The 17,651-nt window shown below is 36.2% G+C and overlaps 1 protein-coding gene across 3 annotated transcripts; it reads right to left on the bottom strand.

Annotated features, from left to right (window-relative positions):
* Positions 1–16: 16 nt before the first annotated feature.
* LOC105051799 (uncharacterized) lies at positions 17–17,135 on the bottom strand. Of its 3 annotated transcripts, XR_003801828.2 has the most exons (15): positions 16,813–17,135; positions 14,937–15,088; positions 13,064–13,155; positions 11,480–11,593; positions 7,654–7,984; positions 6,027–6,206; positions 5,307–5,387; positions 4,736–4,954; positions 4,416–4,558; positions 3,731–3,897; positions 3,300–3,517; positions 2,008–2,100; positions 359–597; positions 211–272; positions 17–120 (listed from the first exon to the last, which is right to left on the bottom strand). XR_003801828.2 is itself a non-coding variant. In XM_029266644.2 (14 exons), the coding sequence occupies exons 1-13, from the start codon at positions 17,021–17,023 to the stop codon at positions 406–408; spliced, it is 2,193 nt and encodes a 730-aa protein (XP_029122477.1). In that variant the 5' UTR covers positions 17,024–17,135; the 3' UTR covers positions 17–272; positions 359–405. The 3 variants fall into 3 exon arrangements, 2 of the variants coding, with proteins under 2 accessions (XP_029122477.1, XP_073099357.1); XM_029266644.2 differs by having other exon boundaries at positions 17–272; XM_073243256.1 differs by lacking the exon at positions 2,008–2,100 and having other exon boundaries at positions 17–272.
* Positions 17,136–17,651: the final 516 nt, after the last annotated feature.

The following is a 17,651-nucleotide window of genomic DNA, read 5'->3' as shown; positions in this document are numbered from 1 at the left end:
TTACATTTGGAAAGAATGAGCGGGAAAAATAAGATTAACTGTCTTTTCTGTACATTAATTGAAGTACACGTGATCTTCAAAAACAGAAACAAAGTGACCAAGGAACCAAGTAAGCATTTCCTGTCAGTAATAACTCAATAAATTTAGGCTATTATACCAGGTCTTGCCAGCTGGGAAATACAATCAAAATGTGACTGGAGAACTATTAACCTGAACAAATTTCATCAACTGATAGAAGATGGAAGATCATGCAGTGAAATGTATTTGATCACCTGGCAGTAATAAAAAGATATCCCAGAGTATCAAACTTGTTCAAGAAACATAACCGCCCTCAAATATTTCTTCTGAGGCGGCATACCTGTATAAGAGATGATAGAATATGAAGGACGTTAAGTATGCATCTGTTTAGGCCTGTGCAGCTGTGGATAAAGAAGAGCCAGTTCCATCGGCTTCAGTTGAAATGGATCTCAGCAACTCCTGTCTTTTCTTTTCAGTGGACTTCCTGCAAGTGGCTTCTAGGTAAATTAGGAGAGCTGTGATATCTGCAGGATTCACACCACCGACCCTGCTTGCTTGGCCTATTGTTTGTGGCCTGACCTGCAAAAAGGCAAGGCCTATCAGAGTTGAGGAGCAAGTTGTTCCCAGTATTTGGATAGCATTTATGCTATTTGGTAACTACAGTTTTGGGAAATATAGCATAAGATACTAACCTGTCTAGATGAATGAAATGCCAGGCTTTTTCAAAAAAAAAATTGAAAGAAAGAAATACCAACTTGTTACATGGTAATTCTAGAACAAAAACATCAAGTCTTTGCAATGAATTGCACTTATTTGTTTCCTTTTGTTATGTCATATAGGTATACAAATGAAGATGGCATGCAGAGACTACCACTATTGATAATTTCAACAAATTAGTTAAAGACGATTGATGTATATAAACAAACATGGGAAATGTTTCATGAAGAAAAATTTAAAGTGTAATGGATGTCTCATCTTCAATTGTTAATTTTTTTAAAAGTATTATTATATATATTTATAAATTAAGTTTAGTTAAAAATGACAGCTCAGCAAGTTTTGTGTTCTAATTTTTAGCTTCTTCACTCAGAAGTTTTCACATCATACATTGTTTTGCTTTATGGTTAGATTTCTTTAAAAAGATTATCAAGCTTGTGTGCATTAGCAATAATATAAATGTTTAATTTCACTTGAGATAGAATTCTCGTTGAACATATCTAACTCCCACTAGAATGCTACCCAAAGTATCTTTGATGATACCAAAATGTAGTCCAACATGCTTTAGTGTCTTACTCGACAATATTTGTATCTTTTTGAAATGGCACACATCAAGTATCAATATAGTCAAGGTCCACAATCTCAGCACCAGGTATCGTACTGGCCCGTTATCAATTCAGTATGGTACTATTGGTATGATACAGTATGCATCCTTTATTGAGACCCCTTTTTCTCACCTTTTATCACAGTACCATCTCAAATTGAGGGATACTAGTCGGTCTGGGTCAGTATTGTATGGTATGCATCACGGTTCGGAGCAGTACTGGGCAGTTCGGTTGGTTCTGAATAGTACTAGTACAAAGCCTATACCAATTGATGTTTTCATGCTGATTCCGATTCGGTGCCATACGGTATGCTCCAAATTGGGTGGTTTGGGATGGTACGCAAATATTGAACTACAATGAAATGCAGTGTGATTGTGCTCATCCCTTCCAAACATGGCCACCAATATACTATAACCCTTTTATGCTTCAACAACAACCATTAATTATAGTTAATAATCAAAGATGAAAATATTTTCAATCCAATTAGCCTCTATAATGTAAATGTCCCTGAGATTAGCCAAACAAAACTCATAAATGGAATATTCAAGTTTATAATGGAAATGGAGCTAAATAATTTGCCTCCGAATGGAATCAAACACTATTCATAATTTCCTTTGACTTGGTCATCTTTAGAATCATCATATTCACAGGTATTATAGATGGTACATACCTTAGAAAGTTTCTCGCGTGCTTCTAGAGATAAAGTTCTTATTGAATGGTAATCCAAGTCTTCAGGGAGCCTCCTATGTTGCTGATTAACAATCTAGGAAAAAGAATAGAAAAGTTAAAAACTTCTCGGCCAGCCTTAGGGACCACATTGCATTAGTCTATTGGCATTATTTTCTCAGAGATATATATGATAACATTTGCTAGTAATGGTTGTTTTTCTAATTATAGGTATTGCTCATTTATTGAAAAAAAAACAAATCAGAAAGGCACAGCAACTTGTATGATGGCCATATTAGTGCACCATATAAATTACAAAATAGCTACTACATGCAAAAAAGCATGTGGCAAATTATTCTTTATTTGCTTTGAATTTCAATCAATATGAATAAGCACAAGGGAATAATCTATAAATATTAAGCTACTAAATGTTGTGCCCTACCATGTCAACGCTAACATGTTGTCATGGACATTGCCTGCAGTTGCTAAAAATAAACTAGGAACTAGGAAGACCTATACCTATTGCTCTGCATACTAAGGTCCTGTTTGGCATCATTTTTGTTTGTTTCTCTACAAATAAGTGAAATGCCTCACTGAGATTGATTCTGAAGATAGCATTTGCACAAAAATTTTTCTGCTATTCCTTGCCTTCCCTTCCACTATTTTTTGAAAGCAATAAATCCTTGTCATCAAAAGCTCTAAAGATTTTACAGAGAATCTCACAAACAAAAGGAGAGGGGGTGGGGGGGGGGGGTGTTCATCATATGTGTTCTTCTCACAAACAAAAGGAGGGGGGTGGTGTTCATCATACGTGTTCTTCAGTCTAGTCCTTTTTTCTTAGGTTTTTGAATTGAAACAGAAAACAAAAGCAATAACAAACAGACCCTAATGATGTGTGTTGATTGCCACCAGAAGTCCAGAACGCATGCCCCCAGACAATTCAAGTGCAAACAAAAACTTGAACAAACAAATGAAAACAACAACAAAAAGGTATACACTATAACATAGATATGATTACTTAAAGACATTAAGATATGGAATGAATAGCTAATATGCACAAACGATACAGTCTAAGTTTGACTTCAATGTGCATTTGCTAGTATGCGTGGGCCTATAGCACAGGTTCTTTCATCAATACCAGCAATATAGACTGCAAGAATGCAATAGAGGCCAACACAATTGACACACAATATGCACCCTTGGTAGAAGCAAGGCAGCATATTTACAAGATCCAGCTTGACAAATTCTATTGACTCAAAAAACTACTAAATTTCTAATAGCCATAAACCAAATGACCTGTTGAAGTTGGCTCCGCTGACGTGCAATAAAGCCCTCGTATTTTATATCAATCTCCACACACTCTTTCTCAATCCTGGACAAAAGCTTGTTTCCGTAACCATGCTTGTCAAGAACTTTATATTGTATGTGTGGTTTCTTTAAAAGGCTCTCCAGACTAGAAGAGTCTTTGACCGGTTGTCCAGATAAATAAGAAACCTCAGCAGCAAAATCACCACCTGGTTCAAATACATAAAACCTATCTAAAAATCAAAAAGGATAACAGAGGAAGCAGATGATGTCCAAAAGCAGTAGATGATCCTCCACAGGTAGTGAAAATAATGTCCAAAAGCAGTGGCTGACACTATAAGAATACTCAAATATACATAGGCAAGATTTGGTAAATGGCTATATGCATAATTGGAAAAACAACAGCTAACTTGAATGCTAACCAGAAACCCTCACAGCCTTTAGGCGTTCTTTTTCCTCCAGAATACGAGCTTGCTTAGATTGGTAAAAATTCCAACGCCTGACATCTATCAAACCAATCTCCCATCCCAAAGGTGTTAGCCGGCTATCCGCATTATCAGCACGAAGAAGTAATCGGTGTTCTGAGCGGCTAACAAAAAATAGTTCATTAGAGAGAAATTATTACATGGGATTTCCAGCAGAAGCAGAGAGAAAAATCACATGGGTTAATATGCACAAAACAAATGACTCCTTCAAACTTTGTTATTTAATGAAGAAAACAAGCAAGCCAGCAACACTTTTGCCGACTGTAAACTAGCACTTCATTTCATCATGTATCCAAGTATAACTTTTTAGGTTCAAAATAAACAGCTATGTTGAAAGGTCCCAGCAACTTATAATCAAATGAAAGATTTAAAGCAAAAAGCATTAGCATCCTTTTTGTTGATACATTGTCTATAGAAATACAATCAATCCTGATTCCTGCAGCATCTTCTTAATCCTGCACCATGTAACAGAAATATGCAAGATCTTAAGAAGCTACCCTGCAACATAATATATGTATGTCACCGACAGCTTCTCCAACTACAACTCTCTATCTCCAATTTAATAAATCCTTATAGGTTCTGCCAGAACATGGAGAGAATAAAAGTATAATGCTATTGATACCTTGTTAACATGCGGTAAGGCTCCCGTAGGTCTTTAGTAACAAGATCGTCTATTAGAGTACCTATATAACTGCTTTCTCTCTCAAGAATAATAACAGATTTCCCATATGAATGTCTGGCAGCATTAATTCCTGAAATAAGACCCTGTGCATAAAATGGAAAGACCACAAAAAACTATGAGTAAGACAAGCACATTTTCCAACATGTAGATAAAAGTCATGAACGATGCTAACAAATTCACATGATTGAGCACTGCAATATCAAGCTCACTCAATGATTATGAAATTCATCATATGTACACCTAAAAAGCAGATGTATAACCTGAGCAGCAGCTTCTTCATAGCCTGTTGTTCCATTAATCTGACCAGAAAAGAACAACCCTTCAAACTTCTTTGTCATAAGGGATCTGGAGCACTGGTGAGCAGGCAAGTAGTCATATTCCACAGCATAGGCAGGTCTCAGCATCAAACAATTTTCAAGTCCAGGTAATGTTCGTAAGAGAGCTAATTGCAGCCTCTCAGGCAAACCAGTTGAAAATCCCTATTAATACACAAACGTTCTAGAGTTTAAAATCATTTTAAAACAGTAACACCATTTTACTCCAAGAGAGAGAGAGCACTGAACTTAGTAGAGGAAAGCTAGACTGAATTAAATGGACAAATGCAACATAATGCATTAGATAATTTCACAAACACGAGTTATTTTTAGCAATGAATACATAACAATATCCCCAACAAAATTCCATGATTTATTGTGAGCAGCTAAAATGTTGTGCAATGTATGTCCTTGCCAGCAGCAGGATAGGTCACACTTTGGTTACATAAGACTAATTCTAAAAATAAATCACGAAAAATACAATAAAAACAACAAGAGAGAGTGAGAAAGGAAAAACCTGCACATAAAGCTCAGGAACATTTCGGCCCTCAGGCTCCAGAAAAATTTGATGGGAATCTTTATCTTGAAATCTCACTATCTGAAAAGAACACAAGTCTTTGTAAAGTAATCCTTGAAGCTTGAAGAACTGATCTCTGAACTCCTATTCTAGCAAAAGAGTAAAAAAACCACACATGATTGCTCTGTCCATAGGATGAATTTCACTTTGTAGCCAACTGATCGGTAGCATTTAGACAAACTGAAGCAAACAATTATGGTAAGTGTTGATTGAAATACACTTGATAAGATTCTATTCTTTTTCTATTCATATTCCTGATTTTCATACCTATCAGTAAACACACTTAGTTCGTTTATTTGTGAAACACAAGGTCCTTTATATGTAAGGATCACAATAAAGCTTAAAAATTGTCGATTGGAGAATTGTCTACAGTTAGCAACCTGTATTATGTGTATATGTCTGTATATGTATATATGCATATATGTATATGCATGTAAATGTGTCTCAATGTATGTATTGCAAATTAATAATAAAAATAAGAAGAGGAATGACGAACAAGATGATGATGATATAATATAATGATGCAAATATAAGGAGTGTATTTAAGTAGTATCACTCAACAAAACCATGTTTTACCACCTATACATTTGCCCGAATGATGCATACTGACTTGAGGAATCTGCAAGTAATGAAGTACAAGGATTAGAATTGTAATAGTACCTTATCTTCAATCGACGGGCAATACCTTGGCCCCTTTGCTTCTACCCATCCACCATAAGTTGGTGTTTCATGCAAGTTGTCTCTAATAAGCTGGTGGGTGTCTTTTGTGGTACGGGTCAGATAACAGCACATTTGTTCTCTTTCTATATGGTATTCAGGATCAAAGCTAAACCAACTGACCTGTTCACAATATCCAATGAGACATGCAGATGCAACCAACTACTATAGTTTTATAAGCTGATGAATTTTAACATATTATTGATCAAAATGCAACCAATGACAGCTGATGCTTGGTTTGGTAGATATATGAATTGACCACATTTAGAAATAAAAGAAGCTCAAAAGAAATGTCCTTTTCTGATAGGAAAGACAAGCATATCCCTTCTTCTAAAAATGACTGAACTGAAGTATGAGACTATGAGTAAGGATCTCAAAAGATTGAATAAATTTACCTCTATGCATAGGTGATTTACATTGATACTAACTGGTTCCACTGCAATGGATCCAGCAAAGATTTACTGTTTTTTAGATTTTTTTGCACAGTTTCAAATTACTAGTGGCCAAAGGTGCCAGCTTACCACATTGATAACATCTTGAGTCATTGCACCGAATGGCCTGAGATCAAAGCCCACCACCACCAAGATTTGGGGGGCTAGGGGTATGTGCAAGAGGGATCCAGCCTATTATGTCCCCCATTGCCCATAGGGCCATTCTATATAAAAAAGGAAAAATTAAAAAAAAAATAATAGCCCAATACAATTTCATTACCTTGACTTCACCCAAAAATGGAGATACAGGATCGACTATAATCACAACCATCAAGCCTTATTCTAATTATTTAGGGCCACATTTATGATCCTCTTTTACCAATTCTCCCTGTTAAGGGCTAGCTCGTGTTGCAAGCTTTTCCAAATCCTTTATCTAGCAGTTCTGCATATGATTATAATATAAATAACGGTAACATAGATCAACAAAGCCCTGCAAATAGTAAGGGACTAGAGACACAGACTATTACACATAAAACTATAATAAATTATCCAGCAGTTCTTCACAATACAAGATTTCATCTTATATCCAGATATATGTTCTATTCAAATTATACATAAAAACTAGAATTAAATGAGGGGGAAAGTATAGCTTTATGAAGATTGACAATCACTCAAATGCTAGGAAATATAAGAAATACAAATAAAAAACCAAGAGTCATATCCAGTAATCCAAAAAGACATAGGCAAGCATGGCAAAATAAGCAACCAAATTTAGTGACAGCATATAGTTGCCAAAAATAAGAAACTAGAATCATTCTCAACACATACAGCAGTTACACATGTAACATCACAGCTGTCCTTTTTATACAGTTTTCTGGTGGAACATATACATTAACAGCAGCTGTGCAGTACACATTGCATGTAGGTTTAGAATGACCTGAAGAAATTATAAGAACTTTAAAGTGTCTCTCCATGACGAATAACTTGTAAGAAGAACAGCTACTGTCAGTAAGACATAAAAAGGCATTACCATCCAAAAGATGTAAACATAGTACTCCCAATGATTCTTTGCATACGTTAATCAGTAGCAAATAAATCCATTGTCTATATTCATTTTTGAGTTTATTACTTATAAATACCTCTTCATCACCATACTGGGGTTCCAAACCAGAGAAGTCGACACTGCGGTAGTCAACTCGTGCAGGTGTTCCAGTCTTCAAACGGTCAGTTTCAAAACCCAGATGTTGCAAGCTTTCAGTAAGTCCATGAGAAGCAGACTCCCCAGCCCGTCCTGCAGGCATTGATGTTCTACCCACCCAAATCTTACCACTCATAAATGTGCCCGTTGTCAGTACAACAGATGGAGCGTAGAAGTTCATGCCAAAAAATGTCCGAACACCTTCCACATTGTCATTCTTGCCTACCAAGATCTCGGTGACCATAGCCTCTCTGATGAAAAGATTTGAGGTGCTGAAACACTGGGACAAGTTAGGCAGTCACGTAGAAACTATATAAGGATGCATTTGTACATTCATTTCCCCAGGGAGTCAACTAAAGAATGTTTTGGATGAAAATATTGCATATTTACTGTAACATCCAGTATATGGGAGTGATCAATACTCCGGAATATAAAGAAACCGAATACAAGACGAATATCATTCAAAAATTATTAAATTAATATATTGTAGTAACATATTGTTATAGAAGCATGATTGCATTTTCTTTCTCCATCAAACAAGCATGGAAAGTACATTAAACAAAAATTCATAATATACTAAAACATTTTAATGAATAGTTACCAAGGCTCTGTTTCCATCTAACCAAAACATTAAATTCCAAAATAATTTTCTTTTAGATGACCAACCCTAATATCACAAGTAATATGATTCCCACATTTGTTAGAAACTTCATAACAACCAGTGACGTGTGCAAGTAGAAGTTGTGGCAAAACTTCCAATTGTCATTGGTTGACACAGAAGTTGACTTTTTTGCTTTCATCAGCTTACATTGTTTATAGATGAAATAACAGTTGTTATCCAAATCAAGAACTTTTTTTTATTTATTTTGGATTTACAAAAGGGTTAAAAAGCATGGATGTGGATAGATACAACATGATGCAGATGCACAAGAAATCTTGAAACAGCAGGGCATAGTATGGCTAGAATATAACATTGAACATATATCTACATTTTATGTAGAAAACACCCACAATCATAGTGCACTATCAAATAACAGAACCCATAATCATAGTATGGCATCAATTTCTACAAATTCATCATTTGAGTCCATAGACCCCAATCCATACTCCACACTATAACATCGATATTACAAATTCCAAACTTAACCATTCACCATTAAAAAGTTAGCATTCGTGAACAAAAAAAAGAGAGAAAAAAACCACCCTTCATTTTTGGAGCTATTGAAAACATACCTTGAGTATATCTTGGAAAAATATGGAGCTTTTTTTTTTTTTGATTTTAAAAAATAGTGTACTTAAGTATCAGATATGTAGCCTAGAAGTATCCAACAAATACCTATCTCCAATAAGTATCGAACAAAAGCAGGGCATATAGTTTGAAGTATCCATAACTCCTATTAGAAGGTTGGGAAACCCTGTATGTACATCTTCGTAAAAGCACACGAGTGTCTTGACCTGTCTCAGATTTTGGGCTCTGGTAATTCCTCAGAGGACTTCACAATAGGCTTCAAAAAGTCTGCAACACTATTGGCGTCACTAACGATGCTGGAAGTCCAAAAGGTGCCTTACTATTGGATAAAGTTGCAGAATTTTCTTAGCAACACATGGTAGCTCTTGTATATTAAGGGTTGGCTGTTACACAAAACTTATTTAAGGATTCGGAAGTTTCCCAAATTTATCTGAGCTAAAACCAACTATTTTTTTATTAAATCTTATGGAAATCAAATCATTTTTCTTTTCCTTTTTCCTTTCTTTTTTTTGTTGGTGGGAAGGAGGGGCTGGCTTAGAAAAGGGTGAGAAACCTCTATTGACATATCTTATAAAAATGGTAAAACATCCATGTTTATTGGGTTGTGTTAGATTTCAGGCTTCACCAACTTCTCTCTGGGCTAAGTATGCAAAACACTATGCAACATTGTTGGCCTCCCTCAAGGTGTGCAAAGCACTAAAGTTATCCAACTGTTGAATAAGATGCAGAATATCTGCAAGCAACAGATGATAGCTCCTCATGGAGAAGGACTGCTGCTACAAGGATCTATGAAAAGATTTAGAAGGATCCCAATTCAGTTAAACTAATATTAAATGCATAAAATTTAGTTTCAGGAATATCAAATTAAATAGAATTTCATGGCTCCTAAAACACATGGGCTTGTGTATAAGGCATGAGAACGACACAAAAGCAAGCAAAGCAAAGAAAGAAATTTAGATAAATGAAGAAGAAGAGGCAGGCAAATAATCACAAAAAAAGGGTATGCACTTTATCTCCAACATAGAACCAAATTAGCTCTCTACCCTCAAATTCTAAATTAAGCTCTTATAAGGACAAGGTCAAACAGTAAAAACTAGAAACGTTCAATCTTCATGTGCATGGCAACAAACAAATTTGAAACTGATATAAAATAAGGTTATTCTAAATTGCTTGTGATAGACATAAAAGGAGCTTACTAATGAGTAATGATAATAAGACCTAAACCAATTCTAAGATTAGATAAAAAGGAATGGAGTAAAATAAACAAATTAAAAAACAAAATCCAAGGGACACAAATACTAGTCTCTTGGAATTTGCTGGTGAAATAAAGACCTGTACCAAAACAAATACAAACACTGTTTCTACACCAGAATGAAAATGCGCAAAGTTTTTGCACACGTTCTTTTTTCAAATTCAGTCAACCCATTCAGCTCTGCTTTATATCTACAGGACTTTCGGGTTTTCTTTGACATCAGCTGAGGTCATCTTAGATCAATCACTTCAGTTGCCCAATCTTGAGTGTTGCTCCATCGGAGCTTCTACCAAACATTAATTACAGACTCAAAATTCTCAGATGAAATGGATTGATGTTGGATGTTCACAAGTGGACTCTTCTACTTAAAACTGAAGAGTAACCCCATTCAACACAGAGGTGTAAGTTTTCTGTATCATGATAATATTGACTAGCGTCAGGCACAGTACATATAACTGCATGACAAGTATGTGCAAACCTATCAACAAATATTCAGAACATAAATGAGGACATACTAAGAGAACCAAGATTTAAGTCCCAGCAGGACAGGGGCTGTCAATATAATGTCTACAAATACATGCATCTATCTTAATTACCATACATAATGTCAAGCCCTGATAGGTGGAGGGACTGCCAGGCAATGTAAATAACCAAACAAAGGGAAGAGAAAGATTCCCTTTTAGTTATATAGTTCCAGCTCAAACAGTCCATAAGCAACACATTCCAGTTATTGTAGGTGCTGGATGATTTCAAGTGAAAAATGCTCTAAGTTGTTGGTTAACATCAGAACCACATTATTGATAAAAGCAAATCCTACAAAAACATTCACTTGGATTTGACAAATAATCACATGTACCAGTATATTTTGATAAATTCTGTCAGTAACATGATGCATTGTTCAAAATGTTTCAGTTGCACTTTCAGGAAGGTCAAAACAGAAACACCAAAAGTTTCACCTAGAGCCACATTGATGTCCTAAAGTGTTGCCCTTATTAACTCAAAGAAAAGTGACTCAATCCCACATGCTATTTTCTGACATAAAATCATGTTATGTACCGCCAAGCACACAGACACCTCCAAGAAGCAACATAAAATTTCGTTTCTTAATTTTATCATCAGTATTTTAATGTTTACAAAGGTATTAAACTTATCTCAAAGCAACATAAGCCAAATGTGCAATATTGATACATAGGTAGCAAAGATGTGGTCAACATAGATATGGTAATATATAACATCAAAAAACAACTCTTTGGTGAATATGCTAACCTTTCAACAACTTTTTTCATTTCCATAGCATATTCCCTCTTATCAGTCTGAGCACGCAATGCTCGAACGGCAGGGCCTTTTGAAAGGTTCAGAACACGCTTCTGTAAGTAGCATCTGTTATCACAATTCGTTGGAGTGAGCTAAAAAGAGGCATATGTAAATCCAAATAAAAAATGATCAGAGAAAACAAAGAAAGGAAGAAAGCATCATGCTATCCACTTTGAAATGAATAAAAGTTTCCTTCGAATTATATGCTTGAGGCGAATTCAAAACAATATTGTTGATTGCAGATACATGTCAATAATCTCAGATCTAAACTTATAGTATAAAATACAGCTTATTGCTGGGAAGAACAATATAATCTAGTGTCCTGTTTTGGCATGTATTAAAAGATAAGCTAGGAGAACAAAGTGGGGAAGGAGAACATTTAGCTAAAGCAACCCCATGCTGCACTGAAAGGAATCACAAGAAATGTATCAACAATCTATATTTGGCATAATAGTGATTGGCACATCAAACCTAAGACTCTGCAAGATTAACATTTTTTTTTTTATAAATGTACCCAGAAAATGATGAGAAAACCGGTACCTTAGACATTTATGTTGTTTGATACTATATGCAGATATATCTCATGCACTTAAATATTTTGCCATGCTCAACCTCATTCAAGCGTATCATTCACGATGGAGTGGAGCTTGCTTTCAATGTTTAGATAATTCATAGGACTCATATATTCTTGTATGTAAAGATTCAAGTCCCAGCAGGACGTTCCGTGGGACACCGAGATAGGGTACCATCCCATGCGTCTGGACAGATTGTCCCACTAGCATCTCAGCATCCCAATCGGGATGCCTTGGGACATCCTCCATCCCAAGTATCGGAAGGGGACGGGACGGTAGCGCATCCCATTTCACAGAAAAACTGGGACAGCCCATCCCTCGGGATTTAAAACCTTGCTTGCATGTATAGTATTACAATTTATAAATTTTGTAAGATACCTATAATCTTCTTAACATACAAACTTACTTTTATCTTGACAACCCTATGTTTACCAAAAGAGAGAAAAATTCCCATCAAGCAGTAATTATTCACAAGCTAGCAGCATCAAAGTTAGAGATGACTTCCTGATTACCAATTATTACAAGGAGATGCTAGTTTGCATGTGAAAGCAGTGATGACTGATGATGATGATGATGTCTATCAATTATCAGGTATTCTGATTCCACTTGCAATGCCAATATCTACCCAATATTTCTCTCACAAAGTAATATATGAAAATTACATGTGATTGTTGGAGATGTATATACACCGCAATGGAGAAATAAGCATCACCATGTGCATAATCAACCGATCAATAATTAACTTAATGAACAAGGCCTCTGCTAAAACTGAACAACTTGAGAAACTTAACCATTGTTAACTATATATTTTCAGCATAAGTTGACTACATATATCCAACCAAAGATCTCGAGAATCCAAACATTGTGGAAGTCAAAATGTGGCAATCAAAGATAATAGCAGGAGTAAGGACCATCTAAAGCATGGTTGAAATATATCATAATAGACTAGTTCTAGGCACTCTACCTATCAGCAATCTTCCCTATTTCACCACCAAGAGCATCTACTTCATGCACCAATTGGGATTTTGCAGGACCACCAACTGCGGGATTGCAAGGCTGTGTATCATGAAATGGAAATCAAATTTCAAAAGGCTGTTAGACCATACACCACATTGTAGACCTTAATTACATCTTCCAGAAGAATAATAGGCTTTCTTCATCATGCCATTAAGGATATCAGGCAGTGCTCAAATAACAGGAACATAATCAAAATCTAATTTTGAGGAAGCATATATATGTTGCAAGCACAGAGCCTTTGGGAGTTGAATGCCAGTTTAATGTAACTTAAAGAAAACACATCAGATAACAGCTTGCAGAAGGATCAGAGCATGTAATTAGCCTATCTCAATTGTCTCTCAAAGCACATGGATAGACTCAACAAATAAAACCAGAGAACTTATCAAGGTGGTGCCCGGGAAACACTTCATTTCCCTGTCCCACTCCACTATAGTTATGTAGCATACATCAAACCCGCATAGTACTTGCAAATTTGATCTCCATCAATCCTTATAATATCCCGACACCAGAATGACCTGGACTGCCTAGCAGACATTTTTTTTTTACCAAAAATGACTTAAATATCAACAAAAATTTAACCCGATGTGCAAGACATCTTTACTGCACCATTATATATCAAACAAACAGATAACACTCTTATAGACTTTCCACTAAAAACAAAGAAAGTTAGTCCCAAGATATATGGAAAATTCTAAATTGTATAAGTGATCCCTAATGTGAAGACCAAGAGGCGCAAATATAGGCTTTGTGTAAGAGGCTTTAACCACGATCCTTTTGAATGAGTCCTCTAGTATTTAAGATTTCTTGAAGATAACCTTGTGACCAGCTGTTAAAACTGATTAGAATTTACAACAAATCCCAACCTACTAGTGTCACAGTAAAGGTTTTGTGAAGGATCACAACAATGAAAGAAGATGGTAAAACTATAGATGTTAAAGGAACCATTTCCCTCATAGTATTCTCCTGCATAAGTTCAAGCCTGCATCTAAAATGGATATGGTCAAATCAAAGCCCACTTATAACAACTTTCCCAACCATCTAAGGTGTCTCAATAATTTCCTGATGCTGCCTTAAGGAAGAGTTCTCTTGAACAGGAATTTGAAACACCTACCAGCTGAATGGTTTTTCCCAAGTCTAAATCATTGTCTTTTCCACCACAATGTCCATTGCTTTTCATCTGCAGTTGATTAAGAACCTGTGTTTGACAGAATTTAGTGTTTTATACATGCACAACAATGCAATTATGCCAATCCAATTTTGTGCCATTTGAGCTGTCTTTTAAAAATATGTTGGCTTTGCCTCCAAAACCCAGCTATTAATAAATCAAAATTCTCTATGTTCATATGTCTTTGTGTATATAAGATATACTCTAACATTACAGGTTTAGTTGCATAAGAAGAACCTTTAACCCCAAACCCCAGTCCACACATTAGCATAATTGTAATTTCATTATGAACACCTATTTGTAGATGTAGTTAAAAAGTCTACAATGAAATGAAGCAATAGCTGAAGATAATCTAACCTTATAAAATCATGAAAAGATCAACACATTGGATCTAGAGAAGAGAATGTCCTAACAATACAGATAAAAGACAACCATTTTTTTCCAACTTTTCTTGGTATAGAAAGTAGTTGCAGAAGCTGAAACTAGTGAAAATACCAAGGCATCTAACCACTATAGTAATGCATTTGAGGCTCAGATTGTAAATTTACAAAGAAATACCTATCATTTGAAACGATATTAGGAAATTAGGAAATGTAAGAATTAACTTGACCAAAAACTTGGGAAAAAATCACAAATTAGAGATTGAAAAATTAACCTGCCATGCTATACGATCTATATTGAGGGTAAGAAGAAGAGTCCGAGCACCAAGACGAGCAGATGCAAGTGCAGCTTCACACCCTGCATGCCCTCCCCCTACTACAATGACATCATATCGTTCTTCAATCATTTCAGCATGATCTTTCCGGTCTGTACATCATATAAAAGAGCATAATGTTGATTTATTAATGAAAAGTACAAAATTCTGCAACTGGTTGAGAGAAATGAAACAAACAGCATGTTACAAACCTAATCTATTGAAAATTCTGGAAAAGCAATTGACTCCAAAGAAAGCATATCATTTAAAGGCAGTCAAATGACAAGAATAAGAATAACCTAATTAGTGAAGTTGAAGCATGTTTTAAGGTAGCATACAAAAAATAGCTTCACATGTGAAGCAAGTCACATATGGATTAAGTGAAATACATGAACAAAGATATAGAAATTTGTGAATACTAAATATATTGGAGAGAAAATGCTATGGCAAGAATCTCGTAAATGAACCAGCATTCTGACAAATGGATTTATGAAGGAGTAACAGCATTGGATTTTCTATACTTTATTTTGGACTCAACCCTGTCCCCTCTCCATGGTGGGCTAAACAGATCAAGGAACGGTTTCACAAAAATTAACGAATTTCTTAAGACAATGCCTGAAATTAATATTTACCATCTTTGAAGAGTGGAATTGCACTGCAAGAGATGACAGTCATGAAGAGACAAGACCGGGAAGACATGTTGGGTACAAGCAAAGCTTGTCTCATTGATCTCCCAAAATTCAGCATAAACCAGCAAAGATGGGTTAAGGCAAGGTCTTTTTTTTCTAATGGACTAATCAGCAAATAAATTTTCTTAGTTGGACTACTCATATTATCAAGACTGCATTAGAAAGAAACTTTAATGTCGAACAAACTCTTGAACATCAATGGAAACCCTCATTTTCGTATATCCTTTATTGTCCAAGCCCTTTGTGATGTAAAATCTACTAGTGTGGGCAACTATGTCTTAAGATAGACATTTTGTCCTTGTTTTTGATGTAAATGATGGCAAGCCATTGAGATTCATTAAGATCATGAATAGGAGAAACATCAAAAGACGACTCACAAATAGAGGCCAAGGAAAAAAAAAAGTTAAAGAAAAATCAGCAGATCTAAAGCAGCAACTGAAAGGCCAGAGTTTCAACAAAATTGGTCGCTCTCGCAGCCACCAGAAGAGGAGAACTGAGAGGAGAAGCGAGGCCCACAAAATATTTCTGCCCTTTGTTTTAACTTCAATCCTCTTTATTTAGATTCTCCGATTCTAGATTACCTGCATGTCATTTTGATAAATGTTGGTTGATGTAGATACGAGCAAGTGAGCATCCTCTGGAATTAACTAACAAATAATATCTGTAGCTCTCTTACCCAATACCCAACTAAAGTTCGATGGACGGAACTCCAAACGAAATTTTACAAGTCATTACTGAGAGTACATGGACTGACCGCATTGCTATCCCGATCATTTGGTCATGACTTTCTTCTTGAACCTATGCGCACTCCCTACTGGTACTTGCTTTTTAAAGCACTTTTTCATTTTTCTAGTTGTAGCCCTTTGTACAGTCATTTCCAAATCCTCCAGAAGATCTAGGAATCTAACCTCTACTTTGGTGGATTTCATTCTTTAGACCATAAGAAATGAAACTCTCAGTTATCACGGAGTAGCTCCAATCTTGAGTCCTGAGCCGAGACTTCGAGTTATCGTTGTCAAGATGCTATATAGTTCAAGAACCCGATGTCTTCACTCTCAAATTCTTGTGGGATTAGAACCATTACCCCAAATAGTAAGGGATGAAAGAGGCCAATGAAGACCAGGGAGAGGGGAAGAGAAATCGGATACCTTTTCCGGCGGAAAAGGCGGCAGTGGTGAGACTCCGGCGAGGGCTCCATCTCGACGGGAAGATTCTCCGGCGGGGCAGGCGAAGGTTGGTGATCGGCGAGGAGAAGAGAAGCGAGGGAGAGGAGCGGAAAAAGAAGGAGAGGCGAGGGGTGAGATGGGGGAGGACGACGGTGGTGGTCGCCGCGGTCATGGGACGAAGGCGAAGCAGCATCGCCCCCAGTACGTCTATCTGCTCGCTTGCTGTTGTCGCGGAGGCTGAGCTTCCGTTGTCGCGGAGGCGGGCTTCACTTACCCGACTGCAGTCTTTGGCGGAGGAGCGAGGAAAATCTGAGCCGTGGATCAACGTGAGCACTATTTATGTGCGACATGAGATGGCGCGCGACTGGGATCAGGTCTCTTCTCGGCTAGGAAGCGAAGGCCCACACGTTGGCCCAAGCCAAACCTGGACGGGGCCAAGCTACAACATGGTAGAACTTGGGCTCCGTATTAACCTAGCCTGGCGCGACCAACCTCGATAACTGCTAATGTACTCCTTCCACCAGAAATTTAGAACCCCGTTCTTTAGAGGTAAAAATTAAAAAACTCACCCGAAAATCTGATTTTTTTTTTTTTTTCTGGATGAATATTTTAAAAAAAATACTTAGATAAAAAATAATTTATTTATATTCAGAAAATATTTTAAAATTTATTATCTGTATTACTATTTTTTTAAATAAATTATTAAAATCTATTCATATTTTTTATAATATCTTTCATGCTTTTCAACCCACTTTGATAATTTCTATGCGATTAAGCCTAATTTTTCCATATCAAATTAGGCTTTTAGCTCATAAAAAGTT

The sequence above is a fragment of the Elaeis guineensis genome, chromosome 9, assembly GCF_000442705.2.
Source record: "Elaeis guineensis isolate ETL-2024a chromosome 9, EG11, whole genome shotgun sequence".
NCBI classification, from domain to species: domain Eukaryota; kingdom Viridiplantae; phylum Streptophyta; class Magnoliopsida; order Arecales; family Arecaceae; genus Elaeis; species Elaeis guineensis.
Note: the sequence above shows the minus strand (reverse complement) of the source record. Positions and strands in the feature narration are given on the sequence as shown.

Excerpts from the sequence above, each read along its gene's own strand:
- LOC105051799 (XM_029266644.2), bottom strand. The coding sequence starts at position 17,023 with ATGCTGCTTCGCCTTCGTCCCATGACCGCGGCGACCACCACCGTCGTC. Across the intron at positions 13,156-14,936 it reads TAGATCGTATAGCATGGCAG|CCTTGCAATCCCGCAGTTGG; the intron begins GTTAATTTTTCA and ends CATGATACACAG. Across the intron at positions 5,388-6,026 it reads GCCCGTCGATTGAAGATAAG|ATAGTGAGATTTCAAGATAA; the intron begins GTACTATTACAA and ends TGTTCTTTTCAG.